The sequence below is a fragment of the Branchiostoma floridae genome, chromosome 11, assembly GCF_000003815.2.
Source record: "Branchiostoma floridae strain S238N-H82 chromosome 11, Bfl_VNyyK, whole genome shotgun sequence".
In the NCBI taxonomy this organism is placed as follows: Eukaryota; Metazoa; Chordata; class Leptocardii; order Amphioxiformes; family Branchiostomatidae; genus Branchiostoma; species Branchiostoma floridae.
The window spans coordinates 15,016,163-15,025,975 of NC_049989.1; the positions used below are offsets into that span (position 1 = coordinate 15,016,163).

General features: G+C 38.8%; 1 protein-coding gene across 1 annotated transcript in view; it reads right to left on the minus strand.

Annotated features, from left to right (window-relative positions):
* Positions 1 to 2,453: 2,453 nt before the first annotated feature.
* The window catches only part of LOC118425754 (active breakpoint cluster region-related protein-like), a gene marked incomplete in the record, with an annotated part of 37,761 nt that continues 30,401 nt past the window's right edge, over positions 2,454 to 9,813 (minus strand). Inside the window, 4 exon segments of the mRNA XM_035834822.1 lie at positions 2,454 to 5,687; positions 6,209 to 6,314; positions 6,992 to 7,126; positions 8,746 to 8,878. Coding sequence (XP_035690715.1) covers positions 5,453 to 5,687; positions 6,209 to 6,314; positions 6,992 to 7,126; positions 8,746 to 8,878 — 609 coding nt within the window.

The following is a 9,813-nucleotide window of genomic DNA, read 5'->3' on the forward strand; positions in this document are numbered from 1 at the left end:
TTTAGGGATGGGGTCTTGGCACGTCATGCTGCAGCACATGAAAATACCGCCAGGGGGCCCAAAATTGCCATATTTCCATGGGACTTCAGTAGCTACCCACATGGTAAAACTCATACTAATCCATCCAAAGGATCTTGAGTTATAGGTGCCAACACACAAACAGAAACAATACCTCTGTCTCAGATGTACCTCCTTTCCGGGGGTAACAAATTTCTACGTTGTATCAGATTCTGAAGAAAGAGAAAAGTCCGGCACGGCCTTGTGGAAACTATCAATTGGGGCTGATATCAAGAGAAGCTATAAAGCATAAACTTAGGTTAACCCTTCCGATCGAATATACATTAACCTTTCTTGAAATTGCCACAATATGTCATTTTAACTAGGAGAATACGGCACCTTTCCATCGATTGGGGTTGTATATAGTGGGAAGATAATTGGTCTTTATTCTAGCCGTTATAGACTTGAAAATTGAATGATGGAAACTCAGTTCAGTCAAACACTCCCATCTGACTCAAATTACCCACAGTGGAGTGCTTATGGTATTGTGAAATGGAGAGATAATTGTATCGGAGGCCATTTGTCCAGAAACATTGAGCCGTGGCAGAAACAATGACCATTTGGGAATTATCAAAATTGTCAAGCGTCACAGGTAATGCGTCTTTCATTTATTCAACTGAAAACTTTGGACCCAACGTAAGTAAGATTTTTTTTTCAACCGACTGAATCTTTAGAGGCCAGATAACAAAATTCTTTACTCATAGCTAGTACTTTTTAATCATCAGCCGACTTTTGATGGCCGTGTGTCACGTCACTGTCCTACCTAGCACTGCAGCTAGGTGTCGCTGCTGCAGTGTGAGGAATGCTGTCCCAAACATGACGAAATTTACATGTACAATTTGTGTGCAAAGAACTTTGCTATTCGGTGATTTACCAACCTAAACTGTTCACGGACGAACACCATGCCTTCTTCAGGTATACTGACCCACTAACTCCTGACACGTGACTTTCCGTTAGCGTAACTTAGGGGGTTAAAGGTGCCAGGAAGCCTGTACCGCCCCCCGTCCTTTTTAAGGCTCTGTTGGAGATGTGAAAGTTCGTTCGTTCGAACCGTTGCAGTGCGTTATGCCACATAGCGCAACATGTTTCCTTGCTGTATCAGCAGCAGGGCATTTTTTTTTCAGATTTTCAGAAAGGGTTTCTTCTTCTTCGCCGCATATCAGTTTTGGTTAATACTGAGGCGGGCCGTCATTGTTCGCCACACTCCTAGGGTTTGCTAGTCTATAACGTTCTCGAGGCATCTCCTCGAACAAGGGCCTACCAGTTAATACGTCCCTTCCGAAAGATTGGAGGCGCCCCAACCAAGATGCCCTTCCCAGAATTGAATCGGGGTCTCCCAGTCACCAAATGATTGATAACAGGAGCTCAACTGTGACACTGCCATCAATTGAGCTACAGGGACACCCATTTTCCTTACAATTCTTTTTTTCTTATTTCTTTACTACAGGAAGCCTGGCCAACTTCTTCCGAAGCGGCAACCAGCCCGCCCTGAGGTTCGGTCGGGGCGGAGTCGGGAACATGCCGTCCTTCCGTTTCGGGCGTCGGTCGTACGACGGGATCGGTGACGACGATAACTTGGAATGACAATCAACAACGGACGGCAACGATAGAACGAACACACCCAAGACCTTTCCTACCTAGCTAGCACGACAGTGGGCCTAAAGTGATCGGGAAAGTATCTAGCATAGTGAAACATGTACGAAACAAAAATACATATCTACGGGTATTGAAGAGGCCCCTTATGCGTTCAAAGTAACCTATATTGCTAAAGCAGTCTACGACAAACGGCTAAGATGCTTCTCAAATCACTATTGAAACACTGATGATTTTGAATGATGGATTTTGATTGGATGGCGGTAGAAATTGAATTAGACATTTGTGACTACGTGCTCAGTCAAACAAACTCGGGTGCATTTCATCCATACGTCATAAGTGTACACATTGTAGACCTTACTGTATGTAGGTAACGTTAGTAGTTATCCTTCTATTTATCGTTTCAGAAAGTCGATATTTCAGTAGGAGGAACTGCTGTGATATCAGTTGGATGACTGACAGATGTCAAGGACTGGAAGGTTGTCATATCGACACCTCTCGTTACCACACATTTCAAACGCATGCTGTGTAACGTTACACGATTCATTCTTCACTTCATTAAAAGAACCTCTTAAAAATGTGTGTAGTGGATTCAAATTCATAGGTGTGTGTTAACGTAACTTAAAGTGTGTGTGTTAACTTAAAGTTACTTTCTTATTGCTTTCCAGTCAAGTTCGTGCGATGAGTGTCATTCTACTCTTTAGGATCTAAAAAGCGTGCGCGCACACACACAGACACACACACATTAATTTCAATATCTCAGTTTTCACTGGAGGCAAGAAAAGAAAGACTTGTTGAAACCGTCTGGCTGGGAAAAATATAATTCACCCATAGCTGATTACTGTAAAAGTTGCACAGACCTAGCTCATCGAAGAATAGTCTAAGAAATTTAAATATCCAACATAATCTTAACTTCTAGAACAAAGGTAGCAAGAAAAACCAAAGTCTTTGAGAGGAAATTTCCCTAATTGCAAACAACATCATAATCTTACATGCAGTTCACAAGTGTTAACGACATTGCCTATTCCTGCTTTCTTAGTGTTCAGAATTCCAACAGCTTGTACAATATTTACCACTTCTGTAGTGTATTAGAAACTTATTAAGACTGTAGTAATACTATGCCTCTGTACTGGGCTACATATACAAATATTGTCAACATTATTTAACGAGAACAACAACAAAATTTCATACCAGAAAAGCATAAATCTACATTCAATAAAAGGTAACTAGTTGAGTAAGCATAAAATGCACAGAATGAACTGCAATTAAGAATAGTAAAACTTTTCAGCAAAATATGGTCCCATAAATTCATTACTATGTATAGCAGAGCCAGTTTATGATATTTGCTCCCTAATATAATTATTATAGAGTTTAGTTATTTCATGATTGTCACAAAAGGGCAATCCAAAAATTCTCGGAAACCAAAAAATCAGTCATGCACTTCTATTCTGTTTGATTCTACATGAAACAGCTTTGAAAGTGGTCATTATTTTTTAAAAGTGGTCGTCATTCTTTAAAAGATAAGTCATAAACCACTTTCGAAACACATCTGTGTCAATTCTACTTACACAATGAACTACTTATAATAGTTCATTCAAAATACATATTGGTAATATATAGGCAACAGCATAAAATGGGGAATGGTGCAATACATACAATTTAGCAGCCAAAAGGAATGGTTCACAGTAGTAGCACTTTATCACAATGAAGTCACTCCACATAGTGAGTGGTTATAGTAAGATAACTAAAACCAATTTATTAAAGGCAAACTTATAGTGGTTTTTGTGTTGCAAGAGTAGACTCTATTGCGATATCACACATCAGTAACACAAACGATCATGATTTCCAAAATCAAAAAGAAAAGTTTAGAAAAGAAAAACAAAAGCAAACAAACTAAAACATGTTAATGTTAGAGGATTCATGTAATAAGTATATCCAAAAATACTAGGATGAACTTTCTCTATGACACACAATACATCCAGTACAAAACTTCATATGCTCAGAACCTAAATGCTTACAAGAAATTGGTGGAATGAAAATACAGAACACTGATTTAAGTTATATACACAACAGTAAAAAGGTTCAAGGATGATATCTTTCCTTGGATTTATTAATTTCATTAGTAGCTATAAGAGCTTAATTGCCACACGATTTAGCTAACAGATACCTCATTACAAGAGATACCTTTTTACATGCATACTGACTGAAAGGCTTGCCATTTCCAATATCTGTGCCAAAAAAATAATAGCAGCCAGAATCCATGTTATCTATATATGACAGTCATTACTTAGGTCCTGATCAAACTTGTGCATATATTCAGTCTGCAGTATCAACCTTATTTTGGCTTAGGTAAAGTTTGAATCCCAAGAAGTAGTTAGTTTCCGGTTTGATAACCAGTGGCTAAAAAACGGTGCGTCAAGCAAAAATAACTGCTTCCCCACAAACTTTACTAAATACAAAAATGTCAATACAGACATAAATATACGCACAATAGTTAACAGGCCTTTGGATCAAACAATTAAAGATATACCTTGGATCAAACAAAAATCGAACTAATCTTGGTCTCTGTACCAATAATGTTAAACAGATATATTCTTGGTACCACCATAACTTTGATTTAAAGGGGACCTTAGTCCATACAGTCTTGCACAGTTAATACAAAATGTAATCTTCGGTGGAACATCAAAACCAACATTATTAACTATAGGCATAGCAACTAGTACATAAATTGCACTAAGGTACATGAAATGTATCATAATGTCCTAGGACCTATAAACATGGACTGCTAACTATTTCTCTACATCAGTAAAATTAAAAGCATCTGATTTCAGCACTTGACATTCATGTCAATGCAAAGTGCCACAGTCCTTAGAACGGGACGTTATGCTGTTCATAACGCTTGTCAAAAAGAGCTAGGGGAATTCCCCTGGTCCAATAAACCAGTAAATACTGTACAGAGCAACTGTCTTCTCTAGTATGACCAGTGGAATAATGTAGTGAACTAACTAAACTGGTTTGAGACCACTTTTACCGAGATACCCTGTCAGGATTAGGGAATACACACAAATTTCTGTTTCTTGTGTTCTCTGGGGCCAAAGCAAATTAAACTGCATGCCTAGAATTCTTCTAACAAGGCATAAGGAGTATGGCAACAAGGCATCAGGAGTAAGGCAAAACAACTATTTACAATCTAATATTGAAAATGCTCTTGTTTGTGTGTAAGCTATTGCAGCCTTCTACTAACACTAGTACATATCTGAAAGTATTAAGGCAACATAGGAACAAGTATACACCCTTATCTTACCTAAGAAAGCAGTGGTCACTTTTTCCTTTAACTTTACAACTATAGCAGTAGCATCCAGTGACTATGCTAGTGGAAACAAGAAAAAGAGGTCACGGTTTGATTCCTAGCATTCCAGGCTAGATGTTGAGTCCTTAGGAAAGGCACTTTACATGACTTTCCTCACTTCACTTTAAAAATGGGCACCTGGCTTCAGTTGAGCAAGTAAAAGGTAGTGGAAGGAGAGAGATGGGTGGGCTCTGCCTTCCAATACCCATTGCCCCTAAGGCCTTATAAAAGGCTACAAGAATACCTTTACCTTCTACAATAATTATAGCACGATAGCAATTGTCGTTACATTGGCGTATCCGCGCTTCTGGAGGACGACAATGCCTGCCTCACTCACTCACTCATTCTCGCCGCATATCAGTCTTCGCTGAGGCTGCCCCTAAGGCCTTATAAAAGGCTACAAGAATTATACCTTTACCTTCTACAATAATTATAGCATGATAGAAAATGTCGTTACATTGGCGTATCCACACTTCCGGAGGACGACAATGCCTGCCTCCTGTCCTCTGATAAGGGTAACATCAGCAGGTATTGTAGCACCCCTACTTGTGTCAGGACGTCACCGACGAACGCCGCACTCGACATCTCGGAGGGAGAGTTTGTCTCCGAAGGTCTCAGCAGCGTGGGACCGAACACTGTGGACAGGTTGTTGACGTTCATCTTGTTCACCTCTTCTTTTTCTGCAACTCTGGAGAGAAGAAGTTAAAATTGTTTTTATGATATTGGCTTACATAAGTTTTTATCCTTGATTGTCATTTTTGATGTTTCATTACCAAACAAGAGATCTGTATGAAGTCCCCTTTTTGCTGTGATATGAGCACTCATGTGTTCAGCACATTGAATTTTATTGAAAATCATTGGAAAACTGATATCCCATATGCTACAATTACATAATCATGGGTTGAGCACCAGGGCTACGTTTATGACTAGATTGTAAAATAAGAGTACCGAAATTGGTAAACTGGTGCATTTATCACAGTCGGACTGAAAGTTTTTGTGCATTTTTTATCATTGTAGAATGATGTTTAATTCAGCTCAACACTGCAATTTCCAATGAATTCATCTTGTATCGAAATGTAGAATGTGACATTCCAGTCACAACCATTTGGTCTGGATAATCTAGGCTTCATACAGAAATAGAAATTGGCACAAATTTGCAAAGTTGGCACAATTTCCCAGTGTAAAACACCTGCTAAAAGAGTGCCTTACCTCCTGAGGTGCCTCATCATGTGTAAGGCAGTGGCATGGTTAACTTCAGGTAACTCATGGAACAGGGACAGCATGCTTCTCTCCTTAGCATCAGGGTCCGCCAGGGCTGCAGGACAACAAGATGTTAAAGTTATCCTACAAGTAAATGCAGTTATTATAATTGTGAAACAACTGAACACTACCCTCTACACTACAAACTCTATACCAGACAGCATACTCTGTTATCATCTTCCTCCAATAAATATACTAAATAAAAAAGTGAGCTCAGTTTAAGAGAGGGTATCAAAGAAAGGTAAAGAATAAGATGTCAGATTCAAAAGTTGAACCACCCCCAATTGTGAATCATAATTATCTTTACAAAGGAAGGGAAATATATTGTTTTTGCTCTGTTTCTTCTTTTCCTAACAAATAAAGTCACTGACTGCTTGTGGTGTTCTATCACATTATGTAGCAAGTGGCAGGACAGAGCCAGAGGGGCTGGTCCCCATATATATGAATGCGCTTCAGTAAGAATTAACAATTTGAAAGCAGTAGTTTGTTTGGCTAGACCATGTGAAGATAAGCATTATGCATTTACTTGCAAATGTTGCCTTTCTAGTGAATATTTCTTTTCAAAACATGTCTCTCTTTTGCAACATAGTGTAATGTGCTGAGCAGATACATATCTTTTGTCTTCTTTTTTTTGTCTTCTTTTTTTTCATCACTTGCCATAATTGCCACAAAGTGTGCGCTCTTTACATTCTCTAACCAGTCTGCATATTCTGAGCAAAGTCATCAACTTACCAAGACTATCAGCGAAGCTGTGGTACAGCTCATTGGTGAAGAGTGGTTCAGGCAGCTCCCTGAAGTACAGCTTAAGAACCCCCGCCACTGCGTTGATGTCCGTCTCCTGCAGCATGTGGTGCAAGTCTTTACTCCCTGCAGGCAGAGGAAAAGTGTCAGTCAAGCGGAACTTATCTTTTGATGTCTCACTGAGCATTGCTCACATAAAGGTCTTGCCCCAAGCAAATTTGTTGTTCTAGAGGTTTGGGTTTAGATTGCTAAAAGCTTACTTGAGGAAAAAGGTATTTCTGAAATGTAAGCGGAGGAAACGTGTCAGTCAAGTGGAAACTTTTTTTCATAGCTGTCTGACTGAGCATTACTCATATATAGGTCTTGCCCCAAGCAAATACATTGTTTTGGAGGTTTGGGTTTAGATTGCTAAAAGCTTACTTGAGGGAAAAGGTATTTCTGAAATGTAAGAGTCAAGGTATTTCTGAAATGTAAGAATCAACGTATTTCTGAAATGTAAATATCAACTTGAAGGTCACTTTCAATGCAATAATGCCCTATATATGACTGTGCGTGTGTTGGGTGGGGTGGTGGGGTAACAACAGTTACTGTAATTTTAAATGGACTCCAGGAAGAATAGATTTTGCATTTGTGAAATCTACTGGAGATCAAAATAGATAAACAAATAAACAAACAAACAAACTGAGAAACTTCAGAATATTCTCTGATCATAATGTTCTCAATCTTCACCATAGCCTTCTGTTAAACTAAGGAAGCCATTTTGTCATCATGTTTGCTTTTGTTTTTATCAAGTTGACCTTGGCCCCAAAAGACAGGTGTTAGGGAATCCCATTTCAGCACCTTGCCAAGGTCATTGCCTTTGTACTACAGTAACTGTAAATGCATTCGAGTTAAATAACAGTGATTTAATTTCACTGTAATCAGAAAATGGAATGTTTACAGTGGGTTTGAGTTTGCGATAACACTATTGCCACATAATGCTACTGTAACAGTAAAGGAAACACCAGCACTTTTAGAATTGGCACTAAATAGTTTTGTTACAGACTGACAGAACAGTAGCTAAAAGTACATTTCACTGTACCTTACTTCTGTAACATTACAAACTGTAAATTTTGACATTTTTCCTGGGGCTGACCTTTTCACAGTGAACTTACATGTAAAGCCACTGCAAAAATCCTTGTTCTGTTCTACGCCCACCTTCCCCATTATCAACTGCAAACTCAAACGACAGCAAACGCTCAATTTTCTCTCGACCGCAAAAAATTAATAGCAAATCCCAGTAAAGTTTGAGGCATTTATATCAATTGGACCAACTTTCCAACTTTGCAACCTATTGAGTGCAATCAGCCTATTTTGCATCACCTACAAATGCAAGGCAAACACCCTACGCACATGGCCATTGTATAAGTATTGTAGCGTATGGATTCTGCATTCATGCTCTGTCTCGACTACAGTTGCAACTGCACCCTACACTGTCCTTGTCTTAATAAACTATTACTACTACTACTGTAAAGCCCATAACACTGAGGAAGCCACACGGCGAAACATGTTTGTTGTGTGTCAGTTTGAATAAAGTTCCTAAACGGGGAACATGCGGCTCCAGCGTCTTTTCTGAAGATGTGGCGTAAGTGTGAACGGTTGGCTTGAGGTCTCCTTCTCCACATATATCTACTACTACTGTAAAGGCCATAACATCGTCTTATCAATTGAACACACACACACTTCACCCATCCAATAGATCTAACCTGTATCAAAGGCCTTCTTGAGTTTCTGCACGTCTGAGGACACGGCCGAGATGCGATATATCCCCAGCTCCTCCACTCCTCTCTTCTCCACCTCTTGTGTGCACAGCTCAACTATCTGTGGGATCGGTCTTCTCTCAATCCTGTGAGAGACAGTGGAATAAAAACAAACAATGACTTAAAACTTCAACAATGGTACAGCGAAGTGCTTTAAAGTTTTCAATAGCATAAATTCTGAAGGAAAAGATTTATTTCTAGATCTCCAAAATGCATCCTGATTCAAGTGATGCAGGACAAAATGATGATCTAAAATGATCTAAATTTTCTTTATCATATTCCTAAGGATGTAACTTTGTAGCAGATTTGGCCTTCTTTCAATTCTGCACAAGATACATAATAGTTACTAAAGCTAAAAACACTCAATGACTTCCAAATTCCACTGTGAGTATTTTACAGCATAGCAAAGTCTGCGAATCATTTAATCACATTGGTAAATTAAGGATGTAAGGCCACGCCAATTTAATTTCTTGGTTCACGGATTCGCTCGCTCCTATTTTTTGGAAAAAAAAAATAAAAATAAAAATTACCACTCAGCAAATTTTTACCATTAATGAAACCATTCACCAACTTTCTGGTGTAGCAAATTGGCCTTTATATTATAAGCTCCTTAAAGTGTGGGTACAGGTGCTGTTACTGTACAATAATAGTGTTTTTGTACTTTTTTCAAGCTGAAAACTTTTTTTCTTTATGTTTTGGATTAGTCGTTACCTTTACCCCAACCATTTTACAATTTTTATTTTTATTTCGCCCTTTCGCTCCATATTTTTTATGAAAAAATCCGTGAACCAAGAAATTAAATTGGTGTGGCCTAAGTGTCTTTTTTATGTATACTAACCAAAATTACAAGAAGTGGCTCTAGTCAATATTGCCTTGAGAAGGGTAGAAAAGGAGTGCCATGGAATTTCGGAGGTCAAATATGTCAGGAGAACATGTAAAGCAATTGCCTTGCTAATACCCCCCTCACATTAGGCGGCAGTTGTTGTGACGACGATGCCTGCAAGGCCTATAATT